The following is a 19,473-nucleotide window of genomic DNA, read 5'->3' as shown; positions in this document are numbered from 1 at the left end:
TCACGATGATGGATTCAACCCAGATCCGTTACTGGGGGTGAGTGTCTGAAAAGTTTCAGCGCTTGTCCGTTATCTCCTTGTGTTTGCTTTGAGAAAAAGGACATCTGGGTTTTTGGTAGGCTGGAATAATTCTTGGTGAGTCAATAACACCCCTTCACTAAACAGGTCACCAACGGTGGAGACTCTTGCTTTTTTCCACTATATGAGGCTAGTATGCATGAGGGTGCACGCTGGGACAGGCGGGCCACATGTGGAATATTTAGTTCATAGCACATGTGGGAGCGTGAATAACGGATAACATGTGTTCAATATGTGTTATCATTGTTCAATAGCAGTAGGAGCTTCGCAGTGCATGCCACTCTTAGCAGCAGCAATTGTTGCAATGTGTCCGAGCGCAGCATTCACTTTTTGTAACCAGTCTACTGTAAATGTATCTCAGACAACCAATAAGACAGCTATTGAAGCTGGACCGCATAACAGTAGGACTTAAAATCCGGTGCGCCCAACACACACTCCTCCGTTGGTGGTTGTAATTTGGATAGACCCACCCGGTGTCTTTCAGAGCCCCAAATGAGGTCCAGTAGTAAGGAGTCAAGTAACTTGAAAATTGAGCCAGGGGCCACAATTGGTAAGTTCGCAAAGTGGTGCAATAGTTTGGGCAGCATCACCATCTTAGAGAGTGCCAACCGGCCTGCTACTGATAAGGGTTAGGTTACCCAAAATTGCACATGGGCTCATTAAGATGTAATGGCTTTACGCAGGTTTCCATCTAGGAGATAAGTATGTGTTCTATATATCTGAATGCCTAGATAGCGGAATGTGTGATGCGCTACAAGTGTGGGTTGCATCCCTAAATATATTGTGTCATGTGGGATAGTGTCATGGAATAAGAAAGCATGTGATTTAGTGTGATTGACCTGTAAGCCAGAGATAGCCTAAACTCACTAAGTGTGGTTGCAACTGGTGTTAAATCTGCGCCTAGATCTCGAGTGTACACTATCATGTTGTCCATGTACAGGGAAACCATATGGCACCGGGGTCCTCTCAGGATATCCCAGGCTGACGAATCACGTCTACATTTCTGCCCTAGGGGCTCCATAGCCAAGACAAACAAAAAGGGAGATAATGGGCAATCCTGACATGTGCCACGGGAGATCAGATATGATACAGATATGTGTTAAAACCTCTATTCTTAACACATAAACCTTTTTATTATCAGGATGCTTTAAGTTATTTATGCAAGTTAGACACGATTAACTTGTTATACTGTTTCTGCATTCAATTTGACTGCTATGTAACAAAGGAAAACACATAGACATCTAGATTGTTTATCTTAGGAAGCTGAATAATCTCCAGTTTTTAATGTGATTTGTATACATTGTTTATGAATGTTACCTTATGATCTATGTTACGAAGCTGTCTCGATGATTGATGATGTTTCTCTAGTAGCCACAATCTCATTTTAAGTTTGTTGGTCTTTGTATATAGAATGGATTAGAGCTTTGATATGTATTTTAGACCGCTAATGAGTTCTGTTTTACTGATAAATATGATGCTACCATAAACATTTATAATGATGATGCATCGTGACATAACCAATTTATGTCTACTCCTTGTGTTTCTTTTATGCATTTTTAACCCGAGTATAGATTTATTGAATTGAGTCAACTGGACAATACTAGCTCATCAAATCTACTGCAAATGATTATGATTAATATGAGAATTCGTTTTGGTTTTATTTGCAGTTGTCGAGATCTGGGTAGGACAGAAAAAAACCAGGGCACAGCGTTGAAAGACGCCGAGTGCATTGAATCCATTCGCCGAAGAACAGTCCTTCCAGCGGCAGTTGGTGTCGTAATTTTCACTGTGATAGTGTTCTACATTAAGGGTAAGTAAGAAAAGTAATTTTATGTACTTTCACTAACGCAATTATAACCAGTGGTCATATTTCCAAGCATGTGTGAATATCGATACACTGTAGCATATTGTACTTATTCAAACAAATGATTGTGTTTTCTGTGAACTACGCATAAAATGTAACAAATCAAAGCCAACACACAATAAGACTTACTTTTGCATATGTAAATAGAGACAAATCACATTGTTCTTTTTATTAGATTGTAAAACGTGAACACAGTATCACAAAAAGTTAGCCTATTTTTGTCATGTTATATATTTCATAGGCAATGGCCCTTTTTAGTTATTGTGATCGTTATAACTATCTACTAACATATTCTGAAGCATCAAAATGCAGAAAGGAGGCAGGTACAGGTACGATCCATGGCATCAGTTTTTGTTGTTGTTTAGAATGCTTTATTAAGATATACGACAATAAGCAAATACAGAATGTAAAAATTAATACTCAATCCAAGCAAAGAGGATGTGAACACTTATCAGTTCTGTAAGCAAGAAAAGGAAAATGTAAAAATAAAAAACAGACAATGTTGTTAATGCATAAACTGGTGAATAAAAAAAAAACAAAGAGCTTGAGTTGAAAGATATAAACACATTACTAAACCATATGCATTTTAACAATTTTTGAGAAAAAGGTGAAGAAAAGACAAGAAGAGGAAGAGAAGAAGGGGAGGGAAAGGATGAGAAGAGAAACAGTGAGGAAGCATTAACAGCATTGCAAAATAACAATAACAACCTATTACATTTTCCAATATTAATGGAGGTTCATAACTGGTAACATTGAATGTGAATTGGGCAGATTGCCTGGATAAAAATGAGGTCAGTGGGGACCATAATCAATCTTTTTTTAATCATTAAGAGAATTGAAATAGCATGAGCTCAGTCCAATCTGTGACGATAACATAAAAGATTCCACCAACCAATAAAAGTAATTTTAGAGGTTGAAGCAGAAGGCCTGAGTGTAATTGCTAAAGTAACATTGCAAGTAAATGCCATTGCAGTCACTCAAATGAGTTAAGAAACATGAAAGAGGCCTAATATGGTGCACATAATAATGTCACCATTCAGCCACCTACTGGGCCCACTCAGAAATTGCTGTGAACATGCATCACATCAGGCAGTTTCCAGGGCCATTAATTTCATTTCACAACATATGAAAGGCATTTTCATTCATAATTGTATTCACGTTTAATGTTTTTATTTACCAGCTATTTCTATTTTTTTAACATACTTAATAGTTGCAGCTCTCCTATAATTTGCTAATTTATTTATTTTTGTAGTTCACAATCAATTATTCTTAAGATACTTTGCATTCAACATGTATTTCTTGCATAATTCTGTGTTAAATTGTCCCTTATTGTTGCTACTATTTCTTGTTTTGTCCTCATACATATTAAACAGTAATAAAATCGTTTTGAACAGACACGAATACAGCAATTAGTGATGTCCAACTTTACATCAACATGTGTCCCTACTATGTGTCGTCCCCCAAGAGTCATTAGTGTCCCCTTTGTTGTGTGTACTTCCTTTGTCAGACGTGATTACATTCTTTGGGTACACATTTTTGCTGTATGTCAGTGGTATGCAACTATGGTTTAAGGTATGCAGGAATTTGAACATCAGAGCTGTGAATTTTTAAAGCCGTTTATTAGCTGTTAACATCTGGATGCAAAGTGTAACAGGAGAAGCAGTTGTCTAATCTAAGAATTAAATAATAGCGAACAAGAGTGCAGATCCTTTGGGGACCCTACAGGTTTATAAGCATTGAGCTCTATTTTAAAAAACTAGGCAAACCATTGTAAAGTGACTTGTGGCACTGCTTGTAATGGCCCCACATGCTACTAGAGAAAGTCATGGTCAGCGTAATCGAAAGCCTCATCAGTGAATTCTTACAAGATACAATGCCGCAGTTCGACGTTCCTCTGAGGTTCCTCAAGTTGGTGAATGTCAAATCATACATGAAGCTAAGCTTTCAACACCAATGCTCATTATGCAGTAGTGTGCAATTTGTTGGAGTAGCAGTGAGTGGCCATATGCTAGACCAATGAAATAAACAATCTCTTGGCTCTGACCATTTATACACACAAATACCAATACCAGTCCCATAGTCCAGTGGGACATTAACTTGCTCACCTGTGCAGCAACAGGGCAGCATCAAACAGCTGCTAAAGTGATTTATTTAATTTTAAAATAAGCTTAGCAACTGAGTTTGGGACTAAAACATGCTAGATGGCTTGAAGAAAGAGGAATTTTAAACTTGTGGTAAATCTGGTAATAGCCCCTTTAAACTGCTCACTGGTTGCAGTGGCTTACTACATAGTGCACTGTTTTGAACCCTTTACTGCTACCTTTTGATATTCAATACTTTTGTAGCACATTTCCTTCTTTGTTTGTCCATACATTCTAAGCTGGAGTTATAAAAGATCAATCTACCACAAAAGCATTGTAGCAAAAATAAAATTAAGATTAATTTGGCAGTTGAATTATTAGCGCAGCTGAAACAGGCAGGTGTGGGAAGTCCTGAATACAGAAGTTTGGGCAGAAAGGTCCCCAGCATTCACAGGTAGTTGTGGTTGGGTTGGGTTTATGATACAAATGTGAGCAAACCCATGAGACAATCATACAATAGTCAATCAGTTTTAATTGTGCACCTGACCAATGCTATACTTTGCATTCCTTGGCGGATGTTCAATTGAGCTGTTTGACATGTATAGAGAAATTAATCAATCGGGGTATTATAGAGCGTGGCTACTCTCCCATGAGGGTCTCAGTGTTCTGGGGGGGGGGGTAGGGGGAGGGGGTGGTGCTGATGCGTCTGGGCGATGAGGTTCAGTCGAAGAGCTAGATCTTGAGATCCTTCCTGAATTGGGTCAGCTACAGTGATGGAGCAATGTTTTGTATATAAGAGACTTGCTCGTATGCAATCCTCTTGAATAACATGTACTAATGTAACCAACATGTTCGTGGGTACTAATGTTGCACCACATTTTACATACTGTATCTTGTGGAACCAGTAACCTAAGTGTCCTTAAAATGGCCGCCGAAAACGCAGGAACTCTTCTGCGCATGCGTCTACTGCATCTACGTAGTAATGATGTTTCTGTCGCTTGGTGGGAAATCTTTGCAGCTGCGCAATAGCTTTTAACATGGTTGCTTGAAACTCTCACATTAACGCACATGCTATGCTGAAACTAACCTGTGCAAGTTTTACTAAGATATTAATGCAAAATATATATTAAGAAAATGGGGTTAGAGTAGAAGTAAGTGGTATACAGTGAATTCATTTAATTTCATATTCAAACATGTTTTTCTCTGACTTTATTGATTGTTCATATTTTGGGCCTTGGAGGGTGACTGATGTCCCTACTCCTTTGCGACAACTACACATGCGCACTGAATTCTTGTCCTGAGATTAGTGATGTCATTGAACTTCTGCCAAGAACATGTGCCCAGCAAGGACATGGGAAGCTAAACACTTGAACCTGCAAAAGGAAGAAGCCGAAACATTGTACTTCAAAATTATCGATCCACATATGAAATGCTAGTGGGAATAAAGCTTGTGGGTGTTAAATTTAAGGGGCGGGGTATTAGACATAGAACTAAAGAAAGTTATTGCACTTAGTATGGTGTGATGTCCTCACCCCACTGCCTGGCCCAATAAAATTGAGGGGTGTACATAGAATTGAAACATTCGGGGGTGGATCATACACTCGAATTGTTATAACAGAGGTAAGTTTAGTTAGTCAGACACACTTGATGCCGCACATGCTGATGCTATGCTGAGATGCTGCCCGAATGGCTGCAAGCTGATTAAAGAATCCAATACTAGTGAAGAATTGCGGAACAACTGAGGAGGCACATCTAGGAAGGGGTCCGGACGAGCCCGAGCCAGAGAGAGTAGCACCAGAGAGAGGGGTGCAACGCTGGCGTTGCATTAGAAGAGGTCACATTAACGGTCCTGAACCTGTCCCGAATATTTGATACTCTGATGTCCAGGTCCTCACACCATCCTAGGTAATTATAGTCCTGTGGGGTAGCGCTCCGTATTTGCTCTCTATTTTCCCTCCTTGGGTATTGTCATCACAAAGATTCTTGCTATAAATTGATTATGAGCTAACTATATTTTCTTTCCTGATGGAGAATTTTGGTGTATCTACATGTATTCTGACTTGACTCGCCAAAACTATTAATTCAGATAAATCTTTAAAACTCATTTGAGTCTGTGGTTCTTTAAAATAAAAGTTAAATGTGTTATTATTTCCTCCCTATTCTAATCTACTACTAGATCTATCAACAAATGTACATTTACTTAGGAGACAGGGATGGTAAGAATACTGGTGTAAAGGGTTCTCTAAAGTAAATTAAAATTGATGAGCAGCGGATTTTTGCTAGCTCATTGAATGTATGAATGTATATTGGGCCCAAAGTGAGTGTTGTTTGTATGTGTGACTGGAGCTGGCAAACTCCGCTGCATCAGTTTTTCTTGGTAGCAGAGGCATGGTTAGTTTAGTTAGTTAGGCGAGGATTGTATTTTGCAAATTTGAATTATTAATTTATGTTTTAACCAAACCCGTTATGTATTGTTTTATGTTGTCTGGAAATACCCAGGAATATTGAATAGCGGGTGGTGAATGGAAGCCACACTGCAGTGAGGTTATTGGTCTGGATCGAGAAAGTGCTGAAAGTTACGCAGGACTGGAAGCACTAAGTTAGGGATTAATTTCTTGTATGTTAGTGAGAATAATTGGTAGCAAGGAGTTCGCTGGTGAAAATTTGGTCTTATATCACCTAGAAAGGATAATACTGAAGGAGTAGCAGGTTCTCTGATGCTTGTGTGAAGAGTAAGCGGAAATATTTTACTCGTAGTGTGTGAAGAGTAAGCGGAAGGGTTTTACTCGCAGTGAAAGAAATTTTACTATTTTTTTGGATTAGTGGGTCAGACACAATAGCGAATGTTAGTTTTCGCATTACTTTGTAAAGGAGGGGTCAGTTGAGGGTGCTGCACTGACGTCACTGAGAGCCGCGCTGGGATTGGTTGAAACAGCAGGCGTGTAGTTGATGTGAAATTGTGAAGGAGGGGTCAGTAGTAAGGAGTGATACTGACGTCAAAGAAAAGCCACACAAGCATTGGCTAAGCGAGCGAGCAGAGTAGAAGTTGATTGGTCCTCAGAATAGAAAACGCGCTGGTATTGGAGAATCATTAGAATTAAAGCAAGCGTCTGATTGGTCACCAAAATAGAAATCTGAAGAATAATAATAGATAGTGGAGTTTGCATGTACGATCCAACATTAACAGTTACTCGTCCAGACAGAAGATTTATAGGGTTTGCTTACCCACGGTATCTTAACAAGCACAAGCATGCAATGTATGGAGAAAAGAGAAAGATGTCATTTATGCAAAAGTTTAAGAACTATTGTAAAAAGGACAAACCCATTAAGAGTAGAGAAGGGATTCTTATTCCTCCCCCAAATACGCCTGCATCATCCATGATGGTGGAAAGAGGCTGTCATACCTGTGTATTGTTAGAAAATTGGGTAGAATACACAAAAGATGATGGAAGCTTTAATGGGAGAATACTGTATAACTTAAGAACTCGGATGAATGAATTAGAACCCAGACCTAGATTGACCCAGTATGAGGCTTTAGAAGAAGGGGAAATGGAAGCCTTTGAACGTGATAAACCACGAAGTAACAGGACCCTAAGCAAATATTATCCAAAATTTCCCCGAGAGACTAGAGATAGTCAAATGAAACCATGGAGACAGGCCATGGTGGCAGAAGGCCTATATCCCGTGTTAACATCAGAAGAGCAGACTGAAGGCAAATGTACAGAGAAAACCAATCACTTAACCATGACAGGTAGTGGAGAAATAAAAGAAGGATATTTAGAAGACGTATTGAGGAAAAGTCCTTCACCTTATACTGAAGGATTCATTAGAATGACCCCTAGTGTCCCGATGATAGGAACACCTTTGGTTCCACAAATAGTACATGACACAACAACAGACAGGGTACTTCAAGAAAAAGAAAAGGATGCAATAAATAAGAATAGAGATGAAATTCATAAAATTCAGAAAATAGCTCAGATAAACGCACATCCTGAAGCATTGACCACACCAGTAACAATAGGTCCAGTAGTCCCATTGTATGGCGAAAAGTCAAACTGTCCCAAAGTTTCTGTAATGCCTACCTCAAGCATAGAACCTAGAAAAGAAAAGGTGATGATCAAACAAGTGAATGTGAATCAGTAATATCATTACTGGATTTACCCATAGGAGAACCAATAATGGAAACCCCGAGGAGAGATTTGCCCAGTGGTTCAAAGGAAGTTAGACTAGAAACCTCAACAGGAACCAGAAGTGCCACAATAGTAACCCCAGAAGATATATAGAGATGGACTCCAGTAGTATAGAAGCCAAAGCCACAGCCAAAAATATTAGACATTTTCAAATTGCGAGTAGAATTGGATGAAATGGTAGCCGGAAATGTGGGTCTAGACCAGAGGTCTTCTATCTTTGTGATGCCGAGACCCGCTTCTCAAAAGTTTATAGGTGTAAGGACCCCCCCTCCTGACGAAAAATTCTAGAACCTATTACTCATCATCAACAACAATAAACACTCTCAATTCCCATGGCAAATCATTTTTACAGTGGGGAAATAATGTTGAAAATAGCGTATTCTGCTAGGTATAAATTAACGGGTAGCTTAAATGAAAAATAAATATAAAACATTGTTACTCAGTGGGAAATGCACAATAGTACATTATGAAACCTTTATTAGTTAATGCACTGCTGCGATCTGTGTGTAACCAGAGACCCGCAGAATTAAATCTTGGATGATGCAGTGGAGAATAGTGACTTATGCATTTTTAGTGCTAGAAGGTCACAGCTTGTGACAGAAAGCACTGTGAATATGTAAGTCATTATTTAAATCTTGCATTTTAGTAATACTCAGATTGCAAGCAGTTGTTTTTTTTTTTTTTTACAAATCTATCGCTTCAACACCTATACAAAAACAATTATAAGCACACACTTTACAGTTCAATTGCTATCTCTTTGCACTACCACTCAAAAAGAATAGATCTTTATCATCACAAAGCTTTGAGTGATTTGAGCAATTAAAACCAGTACCTGCTTCCAAGCATCCTTTATTTAAATGTGCAGAATAACTTGTAGCTCACACTTGCATTTCTTTCAGGCAAGCTGGCAGTTAGCGGTCTGCTCGATTTCCGTTTCTCAGCACGACACTCTTTGAATGACATTCCAGCTATCAGAATTAACCGTCCCAGGACGGTTGTCTTAATCAAAAAAGTAGGAGAATGGCCATTTAAATATGTTTGCGAGCGTTTTCACTGCAGAAACCATCTTCATCACACAAAGGGTCGTGCAATTGGACTTTATAAATATATTTAGCAAAATTATGCCTCAGTGAGAGCAAGGAATAATAAATTAAAAGTTATAGAAATAAATCTTCAAAATAATCTGCAAACGTATTTAAAAGAAAATAGACATTCTAGCAACAGATGTCAATAAGCCTTTCTAGTGCAAAGGTTTTTTTAAGCACAATAAAAAATAGAAAATTTAAAACCACTTGTTAATACAAGAGCCCTTTACAGTATGCATTATAAACGTTGTGTAAACTAGGTGACAAAAACAGGAAAAATGGCAAAAGGTAAGGAAAGTTCGTGGCTGGGTGGTTTAGGCCTGTGACTTCCATCCCATTTTCATCTCGGAGAGAACGGCCCCTCCAACCCCCAAGCCCAGCTCGCACCTTCCCTTGTGGACGCAGTACATTAACAGACGTGCTGGGCTCAATTAAGCTGGTACTTGATCCCCGCCGCCCCCTCCCCCCGCAGCTAGACCCATCCTCCTTCATCAGCTGGTGAGGAGTGTGCACAATAGGTTTGCTTCTCAGAGCAGCTCCCAGTGCGAGGCTCTGTCTGGTACAACCGCCTGGAGCTGATGCCATTCAACAATCCTTGCGTGCAGACAATAAGGCTGGGGAACGCGCGCCCCCCTTCCCATGACTCCACGGCCCCCCTGGGGGTCACGCCCCACAGATTGAAGACTGCTGGTCTAGACAGATTAAACACATTCAGTGAGGAAGAGTTATTGTTTATTTGTAGAAGCATCACACGAAATACAAAAACATTCCATGAAAAACTGACAAATCTGGCATCTGAAATGGGAATTGACATAGGGAGGTCAAAGGTGTTACATAAACCCTATAGAGCAGAATTTTCTAATAAAGATTTGGAAAACATGAATATGTCCGGAAGAAACTAAAGATCAAGGAGTTATTATTTCTATTACAAAAATGGGAAGATCTTGACAAATGGAAAGTTAGGTGGACAAAGACAAAGGAAGAAGCACAGGTAAATCAAACGACATCTGAATATGCAATGAGAGAAACAGAAAAGGTTGAGAGGTTGTCTCCGATGAGGGAAGTACCCGGAGGGGGTTACGTACATGTACCATGGACTAGACAGGATATTTTGTCGTTTACAAATGATTTTCCTAAACTGAGAGAGAAACCAGTGGAGTGGTACAGACAAGTCGAGAGGTTTGTGAAACTTTCAATGGTTTTGTTAAAAGATCTGGGTGGTCTGTTTGACATAGTAGTACCAGCAGATTTGTGGACGAAGTGTAAAATTACTGTAAACTGGCCTAGTGAAGAGTATCCAGGAGATTCAAAGACAGGAGCCCCGTCAGAAGATGTAATGAAAAAATATCACCAGGTGATCACTTTTCTGAAGAGTAAAATTCCCCCGAAAGAAACTGATTGGGTAAAAATAGACCGAACAACCCAAGAGAAAAATGAGTCTGTACATGCATACTACGAACGTCTTTTACAGGTGTTCAAACAGTATAGTGGTTTTGAAAGTATAGGGAACAAGAACATGAATCATTTTGTGTATCGATTTGTAACAGGGTTAAGATTGGATATATCTCAAATGATTAAGCAGCACATGTTATGTTGGCAATCAAAGCCCATAGACAAAATTTTAAAGTATGCCAAATATTGTGGGGATGAAATTGATAACAGACGAAGAGCCTTAGAAGAAAAAGTAATGTGGGCTCAAGTAAAATTAGCGGCACAGCATGAGCTTCAATTGAATAACCAGTCAGAAAATCAAGGAAGGGTACAAGGTCAAAATGACAATAATGGGGGAAAACCTCGGGGAAGTTTGAATCAGGAAGAGGCAAATAAGAGGTTTCCCTGTCACGGGTGCGGGAAGTTGGGGCATTGGAAAAACGAGTGTAAATTCATTCAAGTTAATAATGGCCCGAATCAAAATTTAAATCCACAGACGCAGAATGAGGTGTTAATGAGTCCACCGCAACAGGGTATAGATCTTCAGAGTCAAGCCAAGTACAGTGTGGACACCGGATTCCCTGAAGGAAGTGTTAAGAAAATTTTTGTAACTTCACAGTTTCTTTTGCAGGACCCATTTCTCAATTATGAGCAGGAATGACGGTGCCTGAGGGGGGAGGAAGGGGAGTGCGTACTTGGCGCATCCCTACCGTTAGATCAGTCAGGTCCATACGTAGAAGGTAAAGTAAAAGGAAATGATATCACTTTCTTGTTGGAGACTGGTGCTACCAGGTCTACTGTGAGAACAGCAGACATTCATAACCTGCCCCTCTCGGGTGAAGCCATCCAAGTAGTAGGTGTCTCGAACAAACAGATTAGAACCCTGATCACAGAACCCATGGAGGTGCAAATCGGAAATTTTAAAGAAATGCACAAATTTGTAGTTTGCGACTCAAGTCCCGTAAACTTGCTTGGAAGGGACTTATTGTGCAAAATGAATTGCTTCAATTAAACAACAAAAGAGTGACAAGGGGATAGGGAGCAAAAAAGAGGCACGGGCAAAAACCAAAAATATTTGTTAAAAGAACCCTCACTCACCAACCTAGTTGGTGACATGCTTCATCATCGGGTTCCCACCAGAGAGGCCGAATGCCTCTCTGGTGTGCTGCGACGCCTGTGTTACAGCGGAGCTGGTTTCTGGTTGTGAAGGGAAGTGAGATTAAAAGGTAAATGATTTTAACCAATGACAAGTTTATTCTTGGCAAATCAAAAACCAATAAAAACGTGAATTGGGCAAGACCTGGCTAGTGATGTTAACCAGGGCTTGACCAATTTTTAGGTCGACATGTTTCTGCTTATGGTGCCCAATCGGCTAAGCTTTCATCAGGACCATGGGAGTCTCCACGGCGGTATGCACACGCTAAGGCGCACCCTAACCTGTGGAGATCAAATGGTAAAACTCACGGTTTTACCCAGGAGCCTCCTATTTATCCGGGGCTCAGAAAGTCTGAAAAAGAAAATAAGACAGACAAACCACATATAAAGAGACATACAAAGACAAAACATTGTTTGATTGCAGTTTAAAAACGTGCTTGAGTGAACAAACATTTTTTGGAACCGTGCTGTGGAGCGAGAGTGGGTGTCTTGGTAGCGATATTAGCTATCAACACCTCAATACGAGTGATTATTCGTCGTACATAACTTGTGAAAATGTGGACTAATATTCACAAGGCAAAAAACACTATTTGTGTCTAATTTCGATTACATCAAGTGATGTCAGAACTATTGACAAGGTGCAATCGTAGTGGCTAATTGGCCGGAGTGAATGTCGAACATATAGCGAACTCGTGAAGTGGCAGGCATGCTGAAAACAAGCGTCTGTGGTGTTTGCCAGGCGCCGTTGCTCCAAAGCATGTCTAACATTAAAAATAGCTGCATGAAAAAACCAAATGGCCCTCTTACTTATGCTGTAGTTGTTACTAACATCATGGGTCCGGGAGGGGGGTAGTGAGCTATAGTATCTGGCGAGATAAAAAAGCAGATCGTAACTGTTATCATCTGCTTTAGGAAAAGAAGTTGGAAGGAACCTAATGTGGTGTCAGAACAGCGGTTCGTCAACTTACTTCCATGCTCGCACACTCCCGCGATCAACCTCGATCTGTCCTCCTCGGCCCGGATCTTAGTAAGTGAGCGGGGAACACGGAAGTAAATACTTCCTGGTTCCAATCACGTGATTGTTTCTACGTACGTATGCGTGTGATGTAACCCAAAGGGGCGGGTGATTCCGAATGTTGAAAATGCCTTCCTATTGGTTTTATCCTCGTGATTGATGCAAGAGGAGGGGCGGGTAATGACGAAAGTAGGGGTCGGATTCCTATTGGCTCTCCCCTCATGATTAGGAGGTTTGTGAGTTTCGAGCGTTTTTATCTGTCAAATACTACCATTAAAAAGACGTATTATCGATGTCTGATCCCCAACTGTGATAATTCTTATGTGCATATGCGTGTGATGCAGTTTGAAGGGGCTAGTGATGGCAAAGTTTATGATTGTGATCTAGTGGTTCTGAAGTAAACGTTTGTTAAAACGTAAGTTGCCAAAGTATAATCTCAAATTAAAGACTATTTTCCTGGATGTTAATATACCCGGGTTGACATATATCACATCATAAGGAATGTCTATGGGCAGCATGAACGGAGGAGTAAATGTCAACATGGTAATTCGTGCTGGCAAAAAACACAGAATGCAGTGTGTGGTTACAAGAACTACACGGAGGCTACTAAGGAGTTGATCTCATGTATGGTTGATTCAGTTTTTCAATACGGAACCCCAAGGGATATTATCATTCAGTCCTTGGAGATGAGTAGATAAACGATAGACCCAACGTTGTTCTTTTTCAAATAGCAATTGTTGGTTATTTGCTCCGGGCCTGAGTTTTTCGATGATCGTCCATCTCATGTCATTTGTGGTATGGTTCAACTGTAAATAATGTTCAGCCAATTTAGTGCTCAGTTTGCGACATCGGATGGTGCTGCGATGTTCGCAAATGCGCTGTTTTATCTTTCTACTCGTCATTCCGACGTATCTCAGTCCACATGGGCAAGTGATCATGTAGACCACATCGGTGGAATTGCAATTGGTGTGCATTCTCTGTATCCATTGTTTGCCTTGTTCCAGTAGTAGATACTTAGAGGGGGAAGTCAAATGACAGACACTGCATGACCCGCAGGGGTAGTGGCCCACAATGGGCGGAAGGCCCCACGTACTGGTAATGGACTGATCTTGATTTCTTTCTTGAACTTTCGGACGGGTATGTACAAGGGAATCCTTAATACTTCTTGCTCTCTTATACGAGAATAATGGCTTCTCCCAATCATGTTTATTGCTCGTCAGAATATTCCAATTTTTCTTTATGGACTTGCTCACTGCGTTGGAGGCTGCGTTGTAAGTTGTGACGCAGGTGAGAGGTGTAGTGTCCTGATCACGTTTCTCATAAACTTCCAGAAGAGCTTCTCTGTTCTGGTTACGAGCTCGTTTGTTACTTTTTGCCAGTATTGTGGTAGGGTATCCACGATCTTTCAATTTGGCAGTAAGATCATTGGCTTGTTTTTTGTACATTGAGACCTCACTACAGTTACGACGGAGCCGTAGGTATTGACCGAATGGCAGGTTTTCCCTCAATGGGCGAGGGTGGTAGCTGGTGAAATGTAGTAGATTGTTTTTTGCCGTTGGTTTGTGGTGGGTTTTAGTTTGAAGGATATCGCCTACCCTGGTAATTACCACATCCAAGAAGATCATTTCATCTTTGTTGTGAGTATGTGTGAAATTGAGGTGAGGATCGCATCCATTCACCCAGTTGTAGAAATCAAGGAGGGAATCCTCAGAACCCTGCCAGATGATCAAGACGTCGTCAATATATCTTTTCCAAAAGAAAATATTGGACGAAAAAGGGTTTTGTGGCGTTAGGATGAATTTACTCTCAAAATCAAATACATACAGCCCTGCTACCGAAGGCGCAAAAGTGCTGCCCATCGATGTGCCGGTTGACTGTAAAAACAGATTGCCCTTGTATTCGAAAAAATTTCTTTTTAATGCAAGTGTGGCGCATGCGATCACAAATTCACGCAGAGTTGTATGGTTCCAAGGGCTGGAATCAAGGGTGCTCCTGATTACATTGATGGTGTCATCCTGGGGAATACAGGTGTACAGGCTTTCAATGTCCATGGTCACCAGAAAAATTACTCCATCCGGAAGAGTGATCTCTTGGAGGAGGGCCAGTAGACTTTTCGTGTCTTTCAGGTAGGTGCTAGTAGCCTGTATCAGTGGTTTCAGGAAGAAGTCACAATAACGTGACAAGGGTTCCAAAAGAGAGCCAATCCCAGATACTATGGGACGTCCAGGAGGAGGTATCCTGTTTTTGTGAGTTTTAGGGAGGGTGTAGAAGTAAGGGATGATTCCCTCACTGGTTGTGAGGTAAGTTGCTTCTTGTTTGGTGATAAAACCCTGGGTTTCTGCGTTTTCTACCAGTTGGTGAATTGTACTTCGGAGTTCATCGGTGGGATCAATAGCAAGAGGAGTATAGCTGATAGGGTCATTGAGGAGGCGTCTGCACTCCGAGTCATAGGCAGTAGTGTCTTGTATTACTACTCCGCCACCTTTATCTGCCGATTTTATCACGATGTTTGGGTTGGCTTGTAAAGAATGTAAAGCTTGGAATTCGCCAGTTTTCATGTTCTTGAAGCGATTCGGTTCTACAAAGGCGTCAATATCGTTGCATACCGCCTGTTCAAACGCTGTAATCTCCGGTGGAATAGCATAAGGAGGCGGCGTGAAAGTGGATTTTACCTTGAACCCTGTGTCACTTTGTAGCGGCTGGGTGTTATCCAGAGGCTGCCTTTCAAAGAAACTCTTAAGTTTCAGTTTCCTGAAGAAACTTGAGAGTTCACATTTGAGTTTGAATTTATCGAAACGGGCCGTAGGTACAAAACCTAGTCCCTTTTCCAAGACTGATGTCTCATCAGGTGTCAGTATCACTGAGGAGAGATTCGTAATCAAACTCTTTGGTTGCTGGGGCCTGCTCGTGGTGCCTTGCTCCGCGTGTTGTCCCCCACTGTTTCGTCCTGTTGCCATTGGACTTGAGTTGATCCTCTTCTCCGTCCGCGGCCTCTTCTGCCCCTCTCTAAAAAAGGGGGGCGATACTGGTTCTGTTGGTATTGGGGATGCGGTAAAAAGCCAGGGTTCCAACCCATCATAGGGTGGAATGGTGGGGGTTGGAAAGATGATTGCTGGAAGGGATGCCAGGTCTGGTTGTTATATTGTCGCCTATTCCTTCCTCTTCCCCGTTGGCGTGCTTTATAGCTATCACCACTGGAATCACTTGCTGTCGAACCATCAAATGAACTATCCGTATTGTAGTCATTTCTTGAAGGTGGAGTGTAGTCTGGGCTGGTGTATGGGTATGCCTTTGTATAGGACCATCTTGATAAATCCTTCTGGAATTTCTGTGCTTTAGATTGCGTGAGGGAATCCTTGTACTCATTAATCTCTTTATTTAGTTCGTCCAGTCGTTTTTTGTAGCCAGTTAAGGTAGTTCTGAAGTGGGTTTCCGTTAGTTGGATCTCTACCATAATAGCCTCTGAGAGCCTTAGTGCTGTTTTTGTTATAAGCACTAACCAATCCCTGGTACAGTGCCAGGCGATCTGTGCCCATTCTTTTCTGAATTGTGCATCATCCAGAAAAATGCGAGGGGCGTTGGTAACCAGCAGACCTTTGGGTGCTATGTTGTTTCTTAAATACTCAGTGAGGATTGTGCCATGGAGAATGGTACGTATTCGCCCTCTTTTTTGTTCACTCAGTTTATCCCACTCTGTGGTTTGTGAGATTGTTTGGGCGATCGAGGGGTCTGAAAAAAGTGAGGGGTCTGCCAATAGGGCATCCACCTCTTCGTTCGAGTAAGAGAGGCCAAGGTTATCCATGCTGCTATAAGTAGAGTCGCTAAAGTAGGGCAAAAAGAAAGGGAGTTAACCCTCGCAGCTGTGCGCTGCAAAATATCACAAAAACACAGAGAGGGTGAGGGACTATCACTCTTGTTCCCCCTGGTTAAATCAATTAAACAACAAAAGAGTGACAAGGGGATAGGGAGCAAAAAAGAGGCACGGGCAAAAACCAAAAATATTTGTTAAAAGAACCCTCACTCACCAACCTAGTTGGTGACATGCTTCATCATCGGGTTCCCACCAGAGAGGCCGAATGCCTCTCTGGTGTGCTGCGACGCCTGTGTTACAGCGGAGCTGGTTTCTGGTTGTGAAGGGAAGTGAGATTAAAAGGTAAATGATTTTAACCAATGACAAGTTTATTCTTGGCAAATCAAAAACCAATAAAAACGTGAATTGGGCAAGACCTGGCTAGTGATGTTAACCAGGGCTTGACCAATTTTTAGGTCGACATGTTTCTGCTTATGGTGCCCAATCGGCTAAGCTTTCATCAGGAATTGCACCATATATTGCACACCGGATGGTGTCGCAATACAAACCCCAGATGAAGACGGAGTTTACAAGTTCATGTTAGCCAAACAAGGAACAGAAGTAAATGGAATGTATTCAATGATAACCAAAGATGAATTACCTGCTGAAGTAAAATTGACTGTAAATGCAGAGATATGGGACTTTACTGGAAAAGAAATAGGATTAATGGTGAATGTAGATCCCATTAAAGTGACAGTGAAAGAAGGTGCTATTTATCCAAATACTCAACAATACAAAATGAGTACTGAAATAAAGGCAGGCGTTGCAGCAGAGATTGAGCGATTAGTCGAACAAGGCATTTTGAAAGAAATAATGAGCAGCCCTTGTAACTCGCCTATGATTGGCATTAAAAAACCTAACGGGAGATATGGGGTGGTTCAAGAGCTGAGAAAAATAAATAAAATTGTTGTACCATGTTGTCCAGTAGTGCCCAACCCAGCTGTGATTCTTTACCAGATACCATGGAAAGCAGGTTGGTTCACAGTAATTGATTTATGTCATGCATTCTTTTCTATTCCATTGCCTCCAGATAGTCAGTTTCTATTTTCATTTAAATTTGAGGAGCATGTTTACTTGTGGAATCGTGTGCCTCAAGGGTACACTGAAAGTCCTTCAATCTTTAATCAGATTCTCAAAAGAAGTCTTGAATCTCTTGTGTTGCCCAGAGAATTAGTCCTGGTGCAATGTATTGATGACCTATTGGTTGCTTCGAACACTCGAGATTACTGTGCCACTGATTCAATTGCATTGCTAAATCATTTGGCAAAAGGTGGACACAAAGTGTCCCCCGAGAAACTTCAGTTTTGTAAACACTCAGTCAAATACCTGGGACATCAAATAGAGAGAGGAATTAGAAAGGTGACCTCAGAAAGAATCAGAATAATAAGACAAATGCAGTTGCCACAAACCCAAAGAGAGAAATAGGAATGTTTCTTGGGGTCATAGGATATTGCAGGCAGTGGATTGTAGAGTTTTCTTTACTGGCTAAACCCCTGATACAGATGACCAAAAAGAGAGCAAAGGATCCCATAGAGTGGGATGATGAAAGCATGGAATAGTTTATAAACTTACAACATTTTTGTGCTAAGCACCTGCTTTGGGAATGCCAGACTAATCAAAAGAATTTGCATTGTTCTGCTATGAGAGAGATAATTGTGCACTCTCAGTCCTGACACAGAGACATGGATTAATGCGAAGACCAGTGGCGTATTTGTTTGCTACTCTAGACTCTGTGGCATGTGCATTGCCAGGTTGCCTGAAAGCTGTAGCTGCAACTTGTGTGAGCATAGACTAACAAAGTGAGTCAATTGTGATGGGACACCCTGTAAAGGTGTTCGTTCCCCATTCAGTTGTGATTTTGCTCACCAAAACCCGAACGCAGTACCTCACTCCCAGTAGGCTAACCAAATACGAGAGAATAATACTGGGGGCTGAAAACGTGACTATAGTGAGGTGTACTGTTCTGAACCCAGCCACCTTACTACCTGATCCATACCAAGGAGAGGTGAAAGATGAGGTCGAACATGAATGTCTTGACGTGACTGAACATAGCACCAAACCGCATACTGACATACAAGAGGAACCCCTGAAAAATGCAGATCATGAGCTATTTGTAACTGGCTCATGCATGCGACACGAGGAGGGAGGATTAAGTGCTGCTTACGCTGTGTGTACATTGGCTGGAATAGTCGAAGCATCCTATTTACCAGAAGTCAGTTCTGCACAAGTAGCCAAATTATTTGCTTTAATTAAAGCATGCAAAATTGGGAAAAATTGGAGAATAACCATATTTACTGATAGCCAATATGGTTATGGGGTCGTGCATGATTTTGGCCAGCTATAGATGCAGAGGGATTTCCTGACTTCCTCAGGAACTCCCATTAAAAATGGAAATTTTGTAAGAATTAATTGAGGCAATTCAGTTACCAAAAGAGGTGGTCGTGGTTAAGTGTGCTGCTCACCAATCAGGAGATGACTATGTGACAGCCGGTAACCGATATGCTGACCAGGTTGCCCAGCATTGTGCAAGATATAAAACTGCACTAAATAAGAAAATCGAAACTTGTGGAATCAGCTGCCAACTTATGCTACTTGCAGGAGTAGGGACCTGAGAGGAGGTAAAAGATTTGCAGGATGCAGTAGAAATGAGAGAAAAGGAAGAGTGGGTGAAAATAGGATGTCAAAGAAGGGCAGAAGATGGTGTGTGGGTGTGTTATGATGGCA

General features: G+C 41.1%; 1 protein-coding gene across 2 annotated transcripts in view; it reads left to right on the top strand.

Moving 5' to 3' along the window:
* TNFRSF14 (TNF receptor superfamily member 14) overlaps nucleotides 1–19,473 on the top strand; it is a 368,403-nt gene that overhangs the window by 213,468 nt on the left and 135,462 nt on the right. For both annotated transcript variants that reach the window (XM_085609199.1, XM_085609202.1), the window contains one exon: nucleotides 1,746–1,888. In XM_085609199.1, coding sequence (XP_085465325.1) covers nucleotides 1,746–1,888 — 143 coding nt within the window. The remainder of the gene's footprint in view (nucleotides 1–1,745; nucleotides 1,889–19,473) is intronic.

The sequence above is a fragment of the Triturus cristatus genome, chromosome 1_2 (assembly GCF_964204655.1).
Source record: "Triturus cristatus chromosome 1_2, aTriCri1.1, whole genome shotgun sequence".
NCBI classification, from domain to species: domain Eukaryota; kingdom Metazoa; phylum Chordata; class Amphibia; order Caudata; family Salamandridae; genus Triturus; species Triturus cristatus.
Note: the sequence above shows the minus strand (reverse complement) of the source record. Positions and strands in the feature narration are given on the sequence as shown.